The sequence below is a fragment of the Leptinotarsa decemlineata genome, unplaced genomic scaffold, assembly GCF_025532065.1.
Source record: "Leptinotarsa decemlineata unplaced genomic scaffold, Ldec_3_MD MMD2_tig00000882_RagTag_RagTag, whole genome shotgun sequence".
Classification (NCBI taxonomy): Eukaryota; Metazoa; Arthropoda; class Insecta; order Coleoptera; family Chrysomelidae; genus Leptinotarsa; species Leptinotarsa decemlineata.
Window position 1 is genome coordinate 15,309,432 of NW_027412556.1, and position 23,572 is coordinate 15,333,003.

Genomic DNA, 23,572 nt, shown 5'->3' on the forward strand with positions numbered 1-23,572 from the left:
AGCCTCAGGTCGGCTACAGACAAAAGAGACCCACTATCAGCAGCAGCGGTATATCGCATTCCGTGTACTTGTGGAAAGGTATACATCGGAACCACCAAAAGATCCATGGAAACAAGGCTGGAGCGTGAAAGAAACTGCAGATTAGGCCAAACAGACAAGTCGGCTGTGGCCGAACACGCACTCAGTGAAGGAAACCACAGGATTCTTTTTAAAAACACTGAGCTCATTGCCACCAACCAGGGATACCATAACCGACTGGTACAGGAAGCAATGGAGATCTACAAACACATGGTTAATATCAACAGGAAAAAGCGAGAACCTCCACCGAATATGGAATTCTGTTCTAAGTTCCTGAGTTCAAGAAAAGCAAACGACATGACGGCAGGTAGAACAGGGTCGACGAATGTTATTGCCAATTTACCTAATTCAGGTAAACCTATTATCACACCAGAGTACCTGAGTCAACATAAACACGCTTCATACAATTTTCCTAATCCAGGTATAGATATCAGCACACCAAACGCAGTCGCAACATTCAGTCATCGAAGATAAACTTAGGATGTATAAACATCTGAAGAAGCTAGTCACTCGCGGCTGCGAAACGTCAGGAAGAAATTCCAAAAATCCACGGCCTTCAAACCCGAAGAATAGTGACACTAAAAACCCCGGCCGCGAAAGCTTTAAACATTTTGTCTGTTTCATCCCATACTGTTATTTATACCTACCCATTATTATTCTTCTTCTTTATTCTACATTGCTTACACCACATGTGAACTTTAAAACAATCAACATCTACTAATCTCACGCATATACAAGAATATCAGGAAATAATTGCAAACAAGTGATTTATCTCAACATTTTAGTACCTTTCTAGAAGTCTGGCGGTTGTGGCTCAATCGTTCTACAGCTGCAATGATACCAGCGTGATTATCTGTTGTGAAAATGAAACAGAAGTGCCATAAAATTAATTAACCTATAACGTTTCATGATTCATTCAGAAATTTATGTCTCTGTGGAAGGCAAATTATCCAAGTTTTCATGTGGAAATAACCCGCCATCGTTTTATGTCTGCTGAAAGTTTTAAACAGGCATTACCACAGAATTTCGCGTTTGCATGTTGATGAGCTGTTACGCCGTAACGAATTAGTTATATCAACAATTTTCAATGAAATGACGTGAGCATGAAACCGCATCTGAAAATAATGGCCAACTAGTTCGCTAACTGTTTTCGAATTTTGGCTAAATGGCTAGTTGTACCAAAAGCTCATTGGATCGCGTGGTATTCTGAATGGAAATTGAAAGTCAGCGAAAGCTGTATTAGTTCATTTACTTGCTCGCTTCCTCACCTTCAACCCGAAGAAATTTCAATCTTTATGTAAGGAGCAATTTTTGAAAATTTTATACCTCCCATTTTGAAGAGAAAAGTGATACGCCACTGCTTTTTCTTGAAATAAAAATTACTTCTACCTTTCTGAGCTAATTTGGTCCCTTGGTTTTTTTCGTTTGAAAGGGAAAAGAACTACATTTTGTTTTTAAACAGTCGGATTCCAGCAGTTATCTAGGGATTCAAATAAAGGGGTGATAATTGAAAATACTTCTGAATACTATTTACTCACATATACAAACAATCGATCGCTTCAAAAACACTTCACTAACTTTCTTCGAAAGCTTCTGATAATTCCTCTTTCATATTCTCTGTTTCCCTATCACTGTCGTCATTTAAATCTATGATGAATTTATTTCCACCATTAGTATGGAAGTGTCCAATCTCCATATAGGCTTCAACTGAATTAACGTGTTTGATCCTTTTCTGCCAGTCAGTAATAATGAATACTTTTTATTTAATTAGCTTTATTACCTTGATATCAAATTTTGGAAATTGATTTTTACGTCTGATGATTTCCCCAAATCAACTCGATGGGATTAAAAACACAAAAATAGGGTGGAAATCTCAGTATGGTGTGTCCATACATTTCAGAAATACTCTCAAGGAAATAATCTTCTTCAAATGTTTTTGTCTGTAAAACTTCAAGTAGTGAGTTTTTGGTATAGTTATCTTGAAAATACAAATCGATATCCATTGAAAAACTTTGTATTTCATTTTTCCTCAAATTTTTATTCGGTACTTTGATGAGCTGTCACGAATGATAGGAAGCGTTGTCAAGAACTATTACACTATTCGCATCCAAATTTGAGATCAATGTGTTTTCAAACCATTTCTCAAAAATATTACCTTCCATGTTCTTATGATAGTCATTATTGCAGTCCTAAAGTTTTTTCCCATATAATTTCAAAGAATTCAGAACCCATTGTGTACTTCCTCCGCAATGCACAATGATTAGTCGCGATTCTTTGTTTGCAGACATGTTAGGCATACAGATTCTCGAACCTTCAGTCCACCCATTCGTAACTAAGTCGTGAGTGTCATACCCCAAGTTTCGTCCAAATAGAAAATTTACCGTTGTTCTTGTCTATATTTACTTATTTGTTCTAAGTATTTGTTACGCAACTCCACTATTCTTCTGCTTTCCATTACTGCTTAACATTTGTGTATTATTCTAAATCTAAATCCTAGTTACTTTATCCAATTCTGAAGAGTTTTGTTACAGCAACTCACGTTATGGCCGGAAGTATCCAACTTCTTCCTTATGATTTCAGTTGTAGGAATCTCATTGCTTTTGTATCAGTCGTTATTGTTTTTTCAATGATTTTATTAAATGAACATCCAATTTAAGTCAATACCATATACTTCGACTATGAATGAGAATCAATTTGGTTTCTAAAATAAAAAATCCATTGCATAATTTTTCCTTTTCTTTATGTATTCGAACATCAACGTCAGAGATGTGGCGTATAAGTAGTGTGCGTCAAGTTCAACAGGGCGAAGTCAGAAGGACAACATCTATCAAATGAAATATCAATTCAGGTATACCGCATGGTTCAGTTCTGAGACTAATCCTCTTTCATTTATTTACCGGCAGTTATTCGAAAAATAATTGCAAACTTCAATGAAAGTTCTTTCCTTTTCGCAACTTAGACCAGGGCTGAAGACTTCAAAACCCATTAGAAAAGTAGGGGAGTATGATATAAATGAAAGGGAAAATAAATTACGGTCGATCTGAGTTCGGAAAGTGGGAGGGGGTGAGTTTTCAAGGGTAAAAAATGGTTTATCCCGATTTCCGGCAAAACTACAAGTTCTATGGAAAAAAGTTAAATGGCAAATTTGTAGGTAATGAACAGATCTACAATTTTTGTATTCACTATTTCCTCACATAATCTCAAAATTCTTGTGAAAAATTCAAATAACCAAGTTTTTGGTTTTTTATTTTTATTTTATCAAGAGTTTTTTCCTTAGAAATTTGGTGAAAACGTGCCTTTTTTGTTCCAAATACACTGTAATGTATTTGATTTTATTTTTTCACCTTATTTTGACTTAATATCAAAAGAGCAACCTAATTTTCAATCGAAAATTCTCGCGTCAAAATATCAGCTTTTTTCAAAAAGTCGGTATGCTTTTTGTTCGTTAAAATCTCTTCTTTGTGATGGTGTAAAAAAATATACAATACTCTAGTAAATGTTCTCAAAAAATGCAAAAAATCGAAAAAAAATCGAATTCGAAATTTTTTTTAGTCATTATGTACAATTTTGAGCTATTTATCAAAATTTACACTTTAATTACTCAAAAAACGTGAGATTTCATGTTACATTGATAAACGAAAATATTGCAAATTGGGAATATAAAGGATCTATTTTTCACGTCTAATAGTACAAACATGAATCATTCAAAAATATTGTTGCATTTCTGCATTGTTTTTCCGGTTGCGACACAACATCTGGATTTGCCGGAAAATTAAAGAAAAGTATCGTCAACTCATTATTAGACGCTAAAAATGTGTCAAATATGGCCAATGTTTCATATAAGAAAGAGGCAAGTAAAGAAGATACAAAAAACTGGATTACAATCAATCAAATCTATTTATGAATGTAAAAATGAAAAAATTACACTGAATCAATTAAGATTTCAAAAATATCAATTGGCAAAAATCAAATCATCTTTCATTTTGGCAAACCTCCCACCCACAGATGGAGCAGCCGAACAACATTGTTACAGGACATATTATTAGCTTCAAACTTGGTTGGGTAATGAACTGACAGCAACAGATTGGGGCTGGAAACAACATCAATATGGCATTATGCTCAAATTTACAGAAAAGGAATTAATTCCGGAAGTATTGCTCAAAACTATTTGCTGCAGCTGTGAGAATCGATGTAACAGTTTAAAATGTGGCTGTTGGAAACATTGTTTGAAATGCACAAATTTATGCTCAAATTGTCATGGTTCTGAAAATTGCTCCAATATGGAAAAAAACCTACGAGGAAAGTAATAATTCAGATGAAATTGTGAATGAAGAACCAATGTAGACTGAAAATAATATTGGAGACGAAGAAGATGATGGTCTTGTAGATTTCAAAGATCAACTAGAATTGGAAAGGTTTGTCGAATCTAACGATGAAGAAATGCCATCAAAGAGAAAAAAACTAATGGCGATAAGTGATTGAAATTCAAGATAAGGTATTTATAAATAACAAGATTGACATTTTCAAAAATATTATAATTAATAACGTAATCAGAATGAAGTATCTAAATTCAATAGTACGATTTACATGTATCTATATTTATATTTTCTGAGATTTTCTAGGACATGAATGTAATTGGAATTGAAAAAATAAACTTTTTACTGAATAAAATTGCAGCAATCACATTTTTTGATGAAAATGTACATAATGATTGAAAAAAAAATCCAATTAGAGTTTTTTTCGATTTTTTGCATTTTCTGAGAACATTTACTACAGTAATGTATATTTTATTCACACCATCAGAAAGTAGAGATTCCAATGAACAAAAACCACACCGACTTTTTGAAAAAAGCTGATATTTTGACGCAAGAATTTTCGATTGAAACTTAGGGTGCTTTTTTGATTTAAGTCAAAATACGGTAAAAAAATTAATATTTTAAATCAAATGAATCACAGTGTATTTGAGACATAAAAAGATAACCATTTTTTACTCTCACAAACTCACCCTCTCCCACTTCCCGAACTCAGATCGCCCGTAATTCGCTTTTCCTTTAATTTTCATCATATTTCCCTCCCTCCTTTTCTAATGGGTTTCATCCTAGTGTTATGAAATAATGAATGAAATGATGAATGAAAATAATCGCTGGATGTGTTGAAGCCACAGACCACCACGATTCCCGGACTTCAATGGTTCAGATAACGTTCTGAGGAGTCACCTCAAACCATTGGTTCACAGTACATCAATTCATACTGAAGAACAATTGAAAAATCATAACATTGTGTGTTTGATTTCCAAAATGTATTTGAATATTTTACTTTCATAATTGCACTAATCTTTAATATAAATTATTATCTAAAGATACATAGAATGTTTTTTCGTTATATGCAAATTTATTCCAGATTTTGAAAAAATCATATCCGGGCTGATAGACCATGGTCAAAAGGAATAGGTGGTCTGAAAATTTTCCGACCTAAGAAAGGTAAAAGACTTTTTTTTTCAATAAGTGCTTACGAAGGTGACTGCCTTTTGATTTGACGAAAATATCTGTCCCCCGAGCGCAATTTTCATATGACGGAACGAAAGAAGTCGTTTGGAGTTAGATCTGGTGAGTAAGGCGGATGGTTAACACGAGTTCCATCTCCGAAACGATTTTTACTGCTGATTCAAAGGTCAGATTTTTTTCATACAGCAACCTTTTTTCAAACCACCGAGTCCCGTATTCCAAAAACTAACTGGTCTCGAAGGGCTTCATTGAGAAAATTCATAAGGTTCGGCTACTTTAACGCCTTCTGGTGCGTAATGATTTCTCAGAGTGGAGCAGAGTTGGTCGAAGGTCTTGTCAATAGGTTTTGCAGGCGATAATAAGTTTTTGGGGTCCCCGTACATTTCGGGACCGATAAGCACCTCAAGAGAGTTGACTTTGTCCAACTCACCAGTGTCGTTTAAGTCGAAAAACGCCTCGAGCCTGTCGAGGTAGTTTTGAAACGGTTCAAGAGACGGCACATAAATAAGGATTGACGTGTCCCAAAACTGTTATCCGACCAATATGACTCAATTTATGATTTGCTTTTCCTTCTACCTTAGAGCTATTGTCTGAAGAATCCATTTGTGATAGTTAAAAACGTTGGTTAAAATTATGTTCAACGGACGACACAGTTCCAAGCTACACACGCGAGAATAAACCAAAAACAGTTCCAATTAACTCGTCGCCAATGTTAAGTCGGTATCGGGTTCCAACATTGGGTTTAATATAAACCCAAAAACATATTGAACCTTGTTTCATTAATCAAACATAATACAATGATCACATGTACAAACATTGCCCAAGTCAAGAACAGAAAAATCTACCGACGCAATGTTGCCAACATAACAATTTCTTGATAATGCGTTGCCAATGACACATAAAACATATAAAACCGTAATGAAGTTGCTAACTACGAAACAGTCAGCAGCTAGAAGCATTAACATTCATGCTTTCACTTTCAGTGAATATTACTGGAGTTTTTTTCTCAACACCAAATCGTTATTTTTAACATCTCGACGTGTTTCGATCACCAAGTGATCATCTTTAAAAGGAAGATTAAACTAGAAACTTTGCGAAGCTAACCCTATTTATGCTATACAGGTATACCATTCAGGTATACCACACCTAAATTAATTTTACAATTCTTCTGCAAGAAGATGAGATTTCGATTTGTTTTGATGTTAGTTCCTTATTTCCTAGCGTCCCAATTCCACAGACCTTGCATGTGGAATCACTGGAGAAAAATAATTTCAATAATAACAAAATCAATGAATTCGTTTCTCTTACTAATTTGTGTATGAAACAAAATCGGTTCCAGGTAGAAAGTTTTTATGTTATGAATAACAGGAAGGAACGGCCATGGAAAACCCCTTATCCCCCTACCTGGCAGATCTGTTCATGAACAGATTCGAAATGGAAACTAAAGAAAAGTCAAAGTATTTTCTTAGGATTTGGCTAAGGTATTTGGATGATATTTTCGCGATATTCGATACCAAAAAATCGAATTTCGAAGACTGTTTTCTTTTTAAATAATAGATGTCCATCAATAAAATTCACGTATGAGTTAGAAAATAAGGGACAACTACCATTTCTTGACGTTTTGGTGATGGGGAGCCAATATGGAGGGTTAGAATACGATATATTTAGAAAAGAAACCAGCACGTACAGGTATATTCCTGACAGTTCACATCACTGTAGACAGCACAAACGTGCTGGGTTGAATTTTTTAGAGCATCGTCTTTTGACTTTCCCTCTAACACATGATAGGTTCACAAAAGAAAAACGTATAATACAGGAAATAGCAACCACTAACGGTTTCTCGAGGGGGATTGTAGATGACATAATAAGAAAGAAGAAGTTCAGGTTAAGAATGAACAACTCGACTTTCAGAAAGGACAAAAACCAAGATAAATACATCTCAGTTGCATCCACCAATACACGAAGACCTTTGGAAAGATTTTCAAGCAACTAGGTATGAAGGTGGTTTTTAAAACAAGTCATACACTACAGATCCTTTTAGGAAGTCCAAAAGACAAAGTCGAGAATTCGGAAAAGTCTGGAATCGCACATCATATTGTGCAACAAAACCATTCCAAAGACTTCAGTTCATTAAGATTAGTTAGACAAGTTAACAACAACAGGCAACTAGATGCCTATGAGAGTGTAGAAATAAGTAAACATAATAATATTATGAATAACGATGTCGGACAAATACTAAATAGCATACTATATAGCTTGTTAAGATAATATTATTGGATTTACTGACTTCTACATATGGACACATTTTAAAAATAAATTTAGATAGACAATATTGTGAAAGCATTCAAGGGTCAAAAACTCCAGAGTTTCTATATAAAAGGTCACTAGGATAGTCATAGTTTTATATCGCTGAAAATTGTCTTATTTATATATATATATATATATATATATATATATATATATATATATATATATATATATAAAGAATAGTAGTTTTTCGGGGATTCGGTCTTATTAGAATAAATATTTACTCTTTTCAGCTGCCCGAGCTTTCGCTAATGTTCATTAGCTTTATCGAGGGCTGTTATATAAAAAGGACATAATAAATATATATATATATATATATATATATATATATATATATATATATATATATATATATATATATATATATATATATATATATATATATATATATATATATATATATATATATATATATATATATATATATATATATGTCGATGTCTGTCTTTTTGTTGATATTGTTTTCTTTAATTTTGATCTCAGCCATTTCCAGAAATTGCCTTTTATTTGAATCTGGTTCGAAATGGAGAATTTTGGTGTTAGTATAATTGGCTGAATGATCATTATCTAGAACATGTTGTGTGAGTGCACAAGAATTTCGTTTTAAATTTTTACAATTACTTTTATGAAGAGCTATGCGGGTGCATTAGATTTTTGTTGTATAGTGGACGTTGGATTATGATTGAGTTTTTTATAATAATCACCATCATTTAAGAGTTCATGAGATAATTGTTCATATTGAGATTTTAACATGATAACTGTGGTATTGCCCTTATCAGAATTGGTTTTTATCAGTTCTGGATGGTCTTTGATACATTTTTTACATTTATTGTAAATATAAGAAAAATAACAACTTGTTTTAGGTTTTTGAAAATGATTTGTGATGATATTTGTTATTTGTGAATAAATCTTGTTTATTTTGATTCACATTCGATATTAAATTTTCTATGTCAGCTAATAATTTTGTGACTTTTATATCATTTGTATCAGGTGGAACACTGAATTTGTGAACTAAAGAAAGAAAAGCTAGAATATCCTCAGGAATATCACAATTTGTTAAATTTTTGAGCCAATTATCATTCATATATATTTTTTCTTTCATTTCATTTTTGATTGAGATGAATTTATTTATGTTACGTTGTCTTATGGGAAAAAATTGACGATTATATTTAATTTGTTGTATATGTTTGAAATCTGTCCAAATATTATCAGGTAGTTTTTGAGTAATTTTGTTAGATATGTTAGTCAATAATTTTTCTAATTGAATGAGATTCTCATGTGTTATATATATACATCGGAAAAGTCTAGGGATATTTTTATAACATACGAAATATCATAAAAATAAATGCATGAGGTCGTTTAATTTCGATTAAATTGGTACACTCGATCACCATGTAGATTTCTATGGGTTGAACAAAGCCTGCTAAAACGGTAACTAATCTTTTATCAAGTTTTTTACAAACTGTAGGTTTTCGGCTAAAATGAATAATCTGAAAGTGTCGAGTTTGTACATTCTATGCAGTTCTTGCTCAGCAATTAAACCGGAAATATTGTGCTTTAACATGGAACGCCATCACTTACCATTGGCTGAGATGAATAGAGCTGTAGGGCTTCTTCAAGGTGGCATGCAACAAAATGATGTAGCTCTTCGTTTGGGGGTCTCCCAAAGTGTTATCAGTCGATTGTGGCGGCGTTTCCGTGAAACTGGCAGTCCAGCACCTGAGTTGGTTAACGTGTTGCAGCAGACGCACCAGGTAACCATTGGTCGTGATACTGTCAGAAATCGACTGCATGAAGCAGATCTCCACAACAGAAGGCCACTTAGATGTCCACCTTTGTCGAGAGGTAATCACGGTAGAAGATTAGAGTGGTGTGCAAACTGGGATGCAAATGATTGGGCCACAGTTTTGTTTACAGACGAATCCAGATTTGGATTTCATCCAGATTCTCGTCGAGTAGGACTGTGGAGACGACCTGGAAATAATGAACGTTTAAGACACGTCCAGGAAGTACACACATACAGAGGTGGTACAGTAATGCTTTGGGGCGGAATCATGATCGGCGGCAGAACCGATCTCGTTTTTCCAAATCGCTCCCTCACAGCTCGACAGTACCTTGACACTATTCTTCTACCTATCGTCCGTCCGTTTGCTGGTGCTGTTGGTGAAAACTTCCACCTAATGCACGATAATGCTCGTCCACATGTCGCGCGTCTAGTGACTGACTGGCTCACCAACGAAGGAGTTGATGTATTGCCATGGCCAGCACAATCACCGGACCTGAATCCCATCGAGCATGTGTGGGACATGCTTCAACGAAGAATTACTCCACATATGGGGAATATTCACACAACGTTTCAATTGAGAGAGCTTTTAATCGCTGAATGGGCAAATGTACCTCAACAAGACATTGACAATCTCATTTTGTCGATGCACGATAGATGTAGGGCCGTAGTAAACCAGCGTGGAGGCCATACTTTGTACTGATTCCATTTTTTTTTTGTATTATGATTTATTTTCGGGGTGCCAAAGAAGAGCCATATTTTTTTAGTTTTGCTTATATGCGCACTCAGTATTTTTGACCATTTAATAAATTTTGTTGTAAGTTACATTCGTTTAATAATCACCCGTCAACTTTTTTTTCCCTAAAGCGATCTAAAAAAAAATTATTGCCATTTTTAAAAATATCCCTAGACTTTTCCGATGTGTATATATATATATATATATATATATATATATATATATATATATATATATATATATATATATATATACATATATATATATATATATATATATATATATATATATATATATATATATATATATATATATATATATATATAAATCAAAAAGGGGAAAATTTGTGGACAGAACACTCAAAAAATGGAGGCATATATATATATATATATATATATATATATATATATATATATATATATATATATATATATATATATATATATAACATTCAAACATTACATAAGGACATATTGATAAATAATAGATAAGGCAAATTGTAAAATTAATTTAGGTGTGGTATACCTGTATGTGCGGTATACCTGACGTTGTTGTATTACGGTATAATTCGGCCAAGAAACTTATTCCGTACTTTTTCGATTCCATATGAAATTGTGAAATCTTCTCCCAATCTAATTATTGAAGCAAATACAATCTTAGGCTTCATTAGACTGTATAAATATTTTATAATGTTAAGATTGTTGAGATAATTCATGTGTCTAATGAGAAAGCCTAACATTCTGTTTGCCGAACTGATTATATTGTTGATATGTGTTGTGAACGAGAAAGTTTCATTCTATGTAACCCCCAAGTATTTTATGCTTTTTTACTCCTCAAATATCTTGATCCACATCGAGTTATTTTCGAATAACACAAAAGTAGTTGTTTCGAACGTACTTTTTCTTTCGAATAATTCAATGTAGTTTCAAATAATTGTTTCGAGAGGGTTTATTTCTGGAAGTCACTTCTTGATATGATCTACAAATCATTGTAATGAATTTATTTTAAAACTAATTGTTGTCTGCCTAGATTTGGACGTTTCCCATATTTTTTTGAATCTCTCCCTCAAGTTATTCATCATTTCCATATCAGAAACGGATCAGGCAGCGTTTTCGATGCTTCCAGTCTTCGATTGGATAAAATATAATTGAATAACATCCATGTCATTATGTTTGTCATGACCTTTGCCTTTGTTTCACACGAAAAGATTCCTCACTTGACTTGTTATCTATTTACATATGTGTTCAAAGATGAATAAAGACGATTTTATTATTATTATTGCACGTGAAAACAGGATATTTCAAACCATAGAAGTAACTCGATAATCATCAAGTTTAAAATTCCTGTTTGAAATTCCTTTCGTCGTCATATCAGCCAGCAACCATCAACTGCAATGAACGAAATGCCATGGAAAAGTTCATCCCCGTAAAGTTCCAGAACCGGAAATTCCGTGGCAGGAGATAGTTGACAGTCCGCGAAGCCTCATCCGGATGGGCCAAGGTTGGAATAGTTTCGTTGCGTGTGGATTCGGAATTCATTAAAATTGTGCAAGTTATTTATTAGATATGAGACCGTTTCCTGGATTGCGTGAGGTAGCGAACTTTTTAAGAATGAAAAAGACAATAGGAAACGTTATAACAATCGCATAATTCGGGATTTATGAGTCGGATCAGAAACTGCGATTGGATAATATGGCGACAGAAGAGGTTATTTAGATACGACGGCTAGAATTGCTCGAGATGCACGCAAATAGGGGGTCACGAAGGATCTGGTAAGAGTGCAGAAGTATTTTTCACACTGAACCATCGAAACCTTACATAATTAGGAACTTACATAACTTTCCTCTTCCATATATTTAAATTACCAGCATGTTATGCTCAAATTTGTATCAAATTCAAGTGATGACAGTTGTCGAAGTATCTGCTGATAAATCAGACACAACGATGATAATAACCACATCACCGCTAATCGGGTGGAATCCTTCTGGTAGAACATTTATGAACATCCGCAACCATTCAATCGAGCGCTGTTGGACGTTTCCTGTAGAGAACTTCTGCTGCCTGCACTCGAAGAACTTCTTCAGTCTAAATTTTGGTAAAAAAACTATTCCAACACTATCTGGCCAGAGTTTTCAACTCATGGCTGGAGAGAGCAGCCAATTCCTAATTTTTGTTGTTGAGAAGCTTCACGAATGGAAATTCATTGATTTTAAAGGATTACACATCCATAACATGCACGGATTCGTATTATGAAATGTCCACAGGTACTTTATATTCACAAATACTCTCCACACATAATTCAGTATTTGAACGGTTATATGAGCATAGATTAACCTAGATAGGAGTCGCTCCATTCCTTGAAACGATTACTGCAAAGCTTTTGATACAACATTCTACCTGAGATGTCTTGCTGTATACCACTATAGGGACTTCGCCTCATCATAAGTCAGAACAAACTAAACAGAGCAGATCTTTTTCAGAAGAGTTGTATTCCAGATCGATTTCTCTCGGTGTCTCTTCTTTTCTGCATCTACTATTACAACTATCTGTTGCGCCGAAAACTCAAAAGTATAACTGTGGCACAATCGAAAACCGAACAAGGCCACAATTTCGTTTTATTTAGATGAACTTGAAAATTTCATGCCTCTGTGACCATGTTGGAACCTGTGCAGTAGAAGACTCACATCAACAATGTTGAAGACGTCTTCTTATCAAAGCAATTGACTTTGTATTTTTTTCAGGTTGAGTGCACTAAAGTCAGGATCTGATGGGTTCATTATGATCTGTCGAAATATTTTCTTCAATACTTCGAGGGGTATTAGGAAGCGAACATTTGGCTTATCCATTCACTCTTAGTGTGTCTCAACTTGTATTTATCGTCTTGAAGCAACCCTTAGAATGCCTTACGCTCCGGGAGATACGATCAAATTGAGACTATGTTCATGATGGAGTTTTCAGCTCCGGGTGACATTAATACCATCCGACAAGAGAAGGAAAATTGGATGAAATATCAAGACTGGGATTGTGGGTATCCTAAGTACCAAATAAATTGACCTACGATTTGGATGGAACTAAAAATATGCAAAACAAAAACTTATCGAGATGTTCTCGAGACGGCGACAAAGATCTGCATTCAATTTCTTACAAGCCGATCCATGCTCATCGAAAAAGTAAATACCGTAAAAATGGTAATATATCTACGAAATTGTTATGTGTAGTGATCAAGGGCCAGGAATGAATCACTGTAGCCCTCTACAGATATTTCAGCTTTTTTGTTAACATTTTACCCGAAATTGCTAGCTGGCATCTGTTCTTCATCTAGTTTTCAACGAAACTGCATAACCCTTTAGCAAACCACAAGTGTTCTACTAGTTGCATACCAATTCGTATTGCACCTTAAAACATTGAAAGGTGCAATATGATCATGAAGTGGTCATTTGAAAAAATATTTCACATTCCAACTCTTTATATATAATTATATATTATTTGAACTCATTTTAAATTGAAAAAGCCAATTTAGTTTTTGCATAGGCATTCAAACTCATGGTATGGAAGGGTTATGATGGTGTGCCATTTGAAAGAATATTATATCTACTCATTATTGTATTTATCCGTTCCAATGTCGTATGTCTCCATAGCTCCATATCCAAATAAATATTCATTTTATTGTGTCGTGGTATATACTGATCGATAGAGAATTTTGATGTTGTTCAAACGAAATTTCGTTACGGAGAGTTTAGCATCGAAAATGGTCCCGAAGTGGTCGACTTACAGTAACCTAGGACGAGACTGACCCATTGCTAACGATGCGTGGGATGGCAGAAGAACTGGACGCCAGCTTCCATACGGTTTTTGATGGTTTGAAACGTTTTAGAAGGGTCAATGAGTTCGAGAAGTGGGTGTCTTTAATTTGAACGATCGAAAGAGATTATAACGTTTCAAGATCTGTTCTTCTTTGATTTTGCGTAACCAAAACGATCCTTTTCTGGTTCAGGTCGTCACGTGTGATGAAAAGTGGATCCTCTACAACAGGAGACCTTCAGGGCCGTACTTGGACACCGATAAGCCACCCAAACACTTCCTGAAGACGTTAACACACCAAAAAAGATCACGGTTATTGTATAGTTGTCAGCGGCTGGTGTGTATTTCAGCTTTCTACGACCGGGCCAAACCATCACAGCAGTCATATTATATGGAAATCTACAAAATGTATCAAAAATTGCCTCAGCGGTGCTAGGCACTGGTCAACACAAGAGGTCTGATCCTATTCCACTACAACGCCCGTCCGCACGTTTCACAAATCATCGTCCGAAAACTAAACGAATAGAGCCTCACCCACTATTTTCCCCCAGATCTCTCGGCAATCGACCACCATCTTTTCAATAAATTCGATAAATTCCTCACGGATGCAACTTTTGCCAATCAGGAGCAGGCAGAAGTGGCCTTAGTCGACTTTATCGAATCCCAAGCACACAATGTTTATGCTGACAGAATTGATCGACTTTTATTACGTTGGCGTTTATTACGTTCGATTGAATTGAATAAATATTAAAGGAGATAAATATTACAGTTTGAAGAAGACTATCAATAACATTATGATAATATCAGTTATTCACGTTTCTATGCGAATATAGGTATTCCATCTGAATTCAAAATTGATAATGAATCGTTCAAATTTTCTGTTATACAGAATGTTAATTATATCCATTCATGAGTTGTAATTATTTGTTTCGTACACACATCTTCAGTAGTTACTGTTACTAACCTGAGTGAGTAGTTGAGGTCCACATCCATTTTCGTTCAGTCTGAATACGAACGGACCGTTACCAAAACATTCTTCGAACATCCCTGAATATTGGACTATTACTCGACTATGGTGAACTTTTTTCCATCATTCTTCTATGAACTGAAAATGTCAAACAATCATGAGAGTGAATATAACTGGAGTTTTATCCCGTTATTTTGACACCTCGACACGTGTTTCGGTCACTAAGTGATCATCTTTTAGACTGTTTAATCTTTCTCTTGAAGATGATCACTTGGTGATCGAAACACGTGTTAAAATAATGGTTTGGTGTAGGGATGAAGCTCCACTAATATTCATTACTACACCAAAAGTTCCAAACAGTGCATCACACGTACAATCATGAGAGTCGTGGAAGACGCATAAATAACTGATAAAGATGATAGAGAAATGGTACAATAAAATTGAAATGATGTTGAATCGAAGAAGTTATTGGCATGTCAATTGTTACATTAAAGTAAGACTTTTCTGTTTTTTTTTTTAACAAAACACAAGCACCACAGGAAAATTCTCAAGGTGCTGTAAAAGCGGTGCCTGTGCAAAAGTGACGATTCACATTGGATTTGAATTGCTGCAAATCAAATCCATTTATAAAAATGATCTTTATTCCGTTTATTCCACATAAGCTGCGTTTTTGTGGAATTTTAAGAACCACCTATCTCATCAGTTACGTGATTAGGACGAGTAAAATTCAGTAGAAAGATCCTTTGTTTGTTAATCTCACAGCAATGAAGCCTAATTTACTCATTGTAACCAATCATTAAAAGAAGAAGATACCTTTCAAGAACGTCATGAATCTGTTGAAAATGCACAAAACTTTTTTTGAAATAAATGGTTTTACAGACAGATGGACGATACTTCTCTTCATCACCTGTGCGAGTAAATATATTTATGTTAGTTTTCGTTGTTTGTCAAAGTGAGTGGGTGTATTTTATCCGCAAAATTTTTTTGTGGCTTACTCTGATTTAAACTTGACCAGCTTTTCAATGAAGCGAATTACTCCATTCGGTGTGGTAGGCTGAAAATATGTGATCTGCTGTTTCATTTTTTATCATGACACTACTACATACATACACTACTACACTACATGACATACACTACTAAAGTCTAATAAGATGATTCAGTCGACATTGACCCATAAGTAGGTCTGACAAACGGATCAACCCTGCTGTAAGCTAGTAATTGTTTAGCGCCATTCTCCGAAGATATTGAAATGTTTTGGACTTGGCCAGTCCTGAAAGAATCAGGTCATAGATGGGATATATTCTGGTTAGTTTCAACGTTGACTCACTATGCAGCAAGTTACTTCTGACGGAGCCCCTAGCTTATTAGGAATCTATTAACACAAGACATAACCAAACTGTTTTCTGTTTGCCTTAGAACCTGTTTGCCGTTAGAAAGACAATTTTTACGAAAAATCTGGATAAGGTAGCCATGGAGATTATTCTAAGTTTCATCGTCACTAACATCTATATCGTGAGGAAAATAATAGAATCGTCAAACTTGTGTGGTTACGGTATGTAGACGAAACATTTGTTAGCTGGAAATATGTCAGGAGAAGTCTAAATGATTTCCTAATACATTTCGAGAGTCATCACCCAAGTAAACAATTCACGACGGGGTTGGTGGTAGACAGACCATTAGGATTTCCGGATGTCCTGCTGACATAAAAGGAAGACTATTTAAAACAGATACCTCGCTCCAACCACCACTCAGTCAGTGTCAGAACCTCGGAATAATTACAGCACTGATGAAATGAACAGAAAGGATCTGCACCCCACAACATGTGATAACAAAGCAAAAACACCTTGAGAAAGATTTTTTTGCTGTTGGATACTCCAAAGAGGACATCGAGAAAATCAATCTCGAACGAAAGCAAAATCAGAAGACAATGACAGAGGTCTTTCTACCCTCCATTCCGAAAGTTACCGACTTCCTTAGAAAACACAATACCAGGACAATATTCAGGAGTCTCTTCTATCCTCTGCCGTCTGATGTTGGCAAAAAATAGGAGAGACTCCAGATCGGATTCAGGGGTTTACCGCATTCCGTGCTCCCGATGAAGAGTATATAATGGCACGACCAAGCATTCGATTAGCACAAAAATTGCTTAACTTGAAAGGAAGTGCAGTCTGGGACTCATGAAAACATTTTCTGTGATAGAGCATGTACTAAGCGCAAGAGAGCACAGGATACGCTTCAAGCACATCCAACGTTAGTCCCTAAGAATCGGAAAGAGAGAACGATAAAACTTTACCCTTAACGAATAATGCAAGGCACTCACTGCGACAGGACGACATATGATGGAAACATGCCGGGTCGGGAACATGATGTGAAGTTTAATTACTCTTCCTATAGTTTCATATGGGGGATGCGTACATAGGCGGGCAACGGACAGGTTCATGTCAGGATGGGAACAGGATATGCCAGGCAGAAGAGCCAAAACTTCCTGTGCCTGTCCCAGGCCGTCCTCCCCCCTCTTGCTTCTTTCCTTCTTATGACTCATGATTGACCTTGAGTTTTGGTACTCTACAAAGTCACCACGAGATATCCACACGTATTTCCTCCAGCGTCTGGATTTTCACTGTAAAAATATGGAGAATTCCGGGGAAAAATAGATTTGTGTTATCCAACAATACCTTGTGGAAGTTGCGATTATAATGTCCTCCTCACTGGATGAGGTGTCAGAATCTGACAGGAAAGTCATCGTAAATAACACTAGTATCGAGCTAATGAATACGGAACGGGAAATGAGAAGAGGAACCGAACAGAAAGGAAAGAAAAAGGTGGAGGAACTGGACGCGGTATATCTTCCTGCCCTAGTGTGCGAAGGAGGCAAAGGTAGGCCATGTCCCGTCATGTTCCCGTCCTGTGCCGTCCTGTGCCGTCCTGTGCCGTCCTGTCGAAGTGTGCGCCTTGCTTAATCGGTACCTCGAGATGCCCAAACCATCTGAGCACATCGAGCAACTCCACCCTTTCTCTCCAGCCTCTCATAAATATATTCTGCGTGTCAATGTATCTCCAATTTTTGGAGCGAACCTAATAAGTACACACTAATCAGTGCCGACAAAACATCAGGAAAAAATCCGATGGACGACGTCGTAAAGACCTGAAATAACAATCACTTCCGAAAGATGGCCGCGGAAGACTGAATCTCTACAATCCTGGGATATTTTATCAGGAAATTCTTCTTGTAATCCAATCATTTGATGTTTGCATGACGAAATCTGAAGCTATGCCAGAGACAGATTCTGGTCAGATGAAACCATAATGAAGCGGCTGACCAAAAAGCAATCAGCAGCTGGAAGCATTAAGTCGAATGTCTTTTTCAAAATGCTTCGACTTTCAGTGTCAACTGGTGTTCTGCTATTCTTTACATGTGACTGTTTTGAGTGATTAGCAATATGCACAATTCTGTACGTTTTCTGTCTAGCCTCTCTTTCCAGAGAGATATGAAGATCAGATAGGTCCAGCATTTTCATGTTACTGGCTGTGTTGCAAAAGACATCGGAAGAAGCCGGACAGGCCTGTCTCTGTATACTAGTAAGCTCCGCTCGAAACATTACTGTAAAGTTTTCAGTAATGGCTCGACCGTTAGTCTAACAAACATAAAAATATACATGGATTTCTTTAAGACTTATATCCCAAAATATTCCACAAACATGATTTCTTAAAAATAGTCTGGCTATGTTTAAAGCATTTTCCAAGTAAGTTTTTCAGATGATTTTATCATCCAGATGTTTTACTTCTGCTGTAAATGAAATAACCTCAACAGCTTCTTTCCATTGGCGAATGAAACTTTTCCAGTTTTGAAGGGGTTTAAAGTCATCCACCAACCACAAAATGAAAACCATCAGTTTGGAAAACAACGGTGCACATGGAAGATGTTCATATCCATAATAAGCATGAAACTAAGGGAAACTTCCAAAAAAGAAAGAAATATAATGACAACAATAAAAAAATATTTATGAAGAGATATAAACAGATGTAGATTGTACACAAAATGTTATTTCATGTACAAACTGGAAGAAAAAAATTAACATTTAATGAGCCTTTTTTCTGAGAATAGTACAGCGAACGTGTCACGAGAGGTAGGGATAAACAAAATATTCATATGTAAAACAGTATTATTTACGTAATATAAATTTATTATTTAAAAATATAAATCTGATATAAAAAATTATTTTGTGCTAGTATAATGCCAACAAAGCATTGCTGTTTTGCGAATAGTACGTCGGATAATCGATATCCGGAAGAAAACGTGTTTTTTATACCATTTATAAAACCGCATATAATGAGGTTAGATGTAATAAATGGATACATCCTTCGAGGAAAGTGGATTCAACAGTACAAAAAATAATTAAAAATGTATATGTATGCTCTAAACATGAAATAAATAGTAAATTTTTCATAGTTAATTACCATTGATTAGAATGAGATATAACGTCAATCGTTTATTAAATTATATTCATTTATTATATTTGAATAAATTTATTTCATTACCATCTATATTTGATTCATATTTCACTCGGAAATAAATCTGAAATTCATAATTATTTTAAATTCCTTTTATTACAGTTTGAATCTACCACAACTCTTTTACTAGAGTCTGTATACTAACCTATCTATTAATTTTTTTTTTCCAGTTACTTTCAAATTACGACATGAAAGCTAACGTTTTAATGTTACTACATTGTTATGTAGGACAATCTTCTTCTGTTAAAAACATTCTTTTTTAATTGTACTTTACCGTGTTAGGAATCACACGTTAAAAGGTAAGACCTCGTTAATCCTTAGCTCGTACAAGTTTCGACTTCTGAGGGTTGTCGTTCATAGGGGTGCGACAGCTGGTTAACGGAAGAACAGATTTTAAACCGATTTAAAACATATTTTTAAACAGATATGTTTATATGAGGATTAGGCAGTGTTTGTCCCTACCGAACTACTAGCGCTGCTAGTGAGTGATTTTTCGTAGTTCAGGAAAAATGTTCATTGCGAAAATCGCTTTTTTCCATTCAGTTATGAATATAAAAGTGATATACGAAAGAATGTTGATATAAATTAAAAGAGGTATATTGTCAGGAGAGGTCAATTTTTAGAGAAAAAAAGATTTTGGCTTTCTATTATCTCTATAAAAAATGTTATGATGTTATTCAGATTTGGTGCTGAAGAGCCGAAACATCAGATGACAGTGTGGATGACAGTGTTCCATGTGAGTGAGATTTCACCTCTTTCATTTACTAAAATGTGTAGGAAACCTGTTTGTATAAAAGTATTTGTTTCGAAAGTAGTTTTCTGTCGTTCAATTCAATGTTTACATGAAAGTACCTGTTTCGAGGGCGGGTTGGCTGTCCTTGTTCGGGAGTGACAGAATCACTTGTGGTTTTGTTATTCCCTAACTGAATGGCATAACAACGATGGCTTAATCCTAAGGTGTATGTATCCGTGCCGAGAGGATGAATGACACTGAGCCTATCAGCTGTCTCTACGGAATCCTCGAGATACCAAGCGTCCTCTCATTTTAGCATCGCCTTGTCACGGTGATGCGGGGCTCTGCCGTGATTGACCTTCTTTCCCTAGCTACTCGTGGGACTTTTAGGGACAGAGTAAACTCAAAAGTTCTTTCTGCCGCTGATTCTACAGAGGAGATGGATGTCGAGCTTATGACTCCAACTGACCTCCCTGTAAATTTAGATCAGGAGCAAGAGCTTCTCAACTCTCCAACTCCTGATCCAATTACTGAACCTGAAAAAAGGTTTGGTGGTGCAACCATGAAATGACTGAGTCCTCCTCAAGAGAGGGGTACCTTATGAAACCGCCTTGCACCAAATTCTTGAGCAGCTTACGCAGAATCTGTTTCAGGTGGAGGAACAAACCCCCCATGAGCAGGTTAGCAAACGTTTGCGGTCGAGTGATGATTCAACAAAACCAGAGGCGGAAAAGCCCTACATGGGTTAATTTAAGGTATCGTCAGGAGTAGCTGCAAAAACCCTCATATGGAAAGATTGTCGCGGGTATCATGGTGGGAATCTTGCACCTTGACCATCCGACTACCTCATTAACGATGAAATAGAGCATTTACGTTGTGCCTGCTCCACTGGGGACCGAATCAGGTTTTTAAAGTTCGGTAGAGCCGTACTCTTACCATCTAACCTGAAAGACCACTCACCATGCAGACTAATCGGCTTCGTTAAGAAGCTGGGTTCATTTGGCCGAGTATGAATAGGTGTAATCCATAATAAAACCTTGCGGGTTGCGGTGGAAGGGTCGAATAGACGCACTCACTTTGGACCTAACCTTACCTATCCTGTTTCGAGAGGGCGTATCTTCCAGTTTGTGTCTGAAAGTTACTCTTTTGCATGATCTACACATCTTTGTATAAAATTGTTTCTTCGGAAGATTCCCAAATTTTTTGGTATAAAGATGAAGAAGTAGAAATCCAAAATCTTTTTTCCAAAAAAATATTGATATAAAATGTTACTTTTATCCTCAATGATGTTTTTGTTCAATTATGGGTAAATAGAAGGCAGAAAGTTTTTTTCCCAAAAAACTGATTTCTTCTAAAAATAATCACTCATCAGATCATTCAAAAAACATAGTTCACTTCTTCTGAAATATGTATTATTCATCATTCATTTGAACTTCAAAGAGAAACCAAGGATATTCTGAAAAGTATTTTTTTTTTGTGAAATCTGTTTTTATATGTTTAATTCAGTAAATTCACCCTCCTCGATTTGTAAGTATTTGCATCAATAAATAAAAACTGTGGTAAACTTCCAAAGAAAGAAAGAAAGTAAATAATTACAAGATTTACAGAGAAAATTCTTTCGGATATAAACTTCCTTTCTATTGGTGGTGAAGTAGAAAACCAGAAACCTTTTTCTCCAAAAAAATTGATCTTTCCTAAAAATATTTCTTTTTGTATTGAAATATGATTTGCACTTTCATGATCATCATCGAATTATAATCATTATATTCCGAAACGTGTAAATATTCACTAAAAATCTAATTCTTTCCTCACTCACCTGTTCGAAAACGAAATTAAAAAAATAACTACAGTCGCGAAGAGTGAAATAAAATTTCACGTTTTCGTCTTACCGGTCGACCGGGAACAGAACAAACTGACGGATGAGCGCCGTGACGCCAGACGTCGTCGTCAGCTGTGACACGCTACTTTATACCATTCATATTGGCGATCATTAGTTTTTTCCTTCTTCTCCCTGACTGTGCCAGTTACGTCATAACCACGAGCTGTCATTGATCAGGTCGATCCGCGAATTACGAAGTGAGGTAGATCGGTCGGTGAGAGCAGTTGTTTTTTTTCATTGAAGATTTCAACGTAAGTTTTGTATTGATTTGTGAATTTATAACTCATAACTCCTGGGGAAAAACGCTTGATGGTTTTCTACCACTCATTCATATGGGAAACTTCTGATGAAAGAAAAGAAAATACAATAAAAACTCTTTGAAGACAATTGCAGATCATACACAGAAATTTCTATATGTACTTCGAAGTTTCGGAATGAGATGCTCGTCTTATACAACGGTCGGCAACAGGCGAACCACGCTCCGTTTGCGAACCACGAAAGGTCGATCCTCGGAACGCCGAACAATGTGTTGTATACTGAGTATAAATCAATACGTAGATTAAGATATACTTTACCTTCAATTATTGAAATTCAATTATTGAATTTAACTAAGTACTTATTTTATTTTAGGTTACATAGTTAACTTGTTTTACAAGTACGTACAACTAATAGATAGATAGATAGATAGATGTTTATTTTACTACATTATGTACAAAGATACATTTATAGCAAGTCAGTTCCTTAGTTCTAGGTTACAATAAAAGATGTAAAAATATAAATACTAATCTAACATTCAGATTAGAAAAACAAGTATACTTCCGGCATAAATTCAGCTATTTAAATAAATGAGAGGGTTTGACCTTAATGTCTAGACTAGCTGGCTATATAGAGTAATCATTAATCAAATATTCATTAACAGAGTAAAAACCGTATTGTCAAAGAGATTTTTTTATCGCAGATTTGACAGGATAAATCCTGTCAAGATTTCTTGTCTTCTCAGTCAATTTATTATAAAGTTTCATATTGGGAGAATTCCTAGCCGATTTATCTAGACGATATCGAGACTCAAGTAAAATGTCTTTTGTTCTTCTATTGTAAGTAGTGGAAATCCGAACTGGTTGTGAATATGTCTTTATGTTTATGAATGTGAAGAAGAGTATGATAAATATATAATGAAGGCACTGTCATGATACCATACCTGACAAATAGCGAACGGCAATGATCTCTGTATTCAGCATTATCCATAACTCTCAGCGCTCTTTCCTGTATAATA

At 35.4% G+C, this 23,572-nt stretch overlaps 1 protein-coding gene across 3 annotated transcripts in view; it reads right to left on the minus strand.

Annotated features, from left to right (window-relative positions):
* The window catches only part of LOC111503440 (probable tubulin polyglutamylase TTLL2), a 49,594-nt gene extending 27,187 nt beyond the window's left edge, over positions 1-22,407 (minus strand). Inside the window, exons 1-2 of one of the 3 annotated variants that reach the window (XM_074175080.1) lie at positions 22,237-22,407; positions 15,173-15,313 (exon numbers count right to left, since the gene is read on the minus strand). In XM_074175080.1, the coding sequence (XP_074031181.1) occupies positions 15,173-15,253 (81 nt within the window). In that variant the 5' untranslated portion in view covers positions 15,254-15,313; positions 22,237-22,407. Of the gene's footprint in view, positions 1-15,172; positions 15,314-15,988; positions 16,084-22,236 lie in introns of those variants that run through there. The other 2 variants (XM_074175082.1, XM_074175081.1) reach the window with 2 other exon arrangements.
* Positions 22,408-23,572: the final 1,165 nt, after the last annotated feature.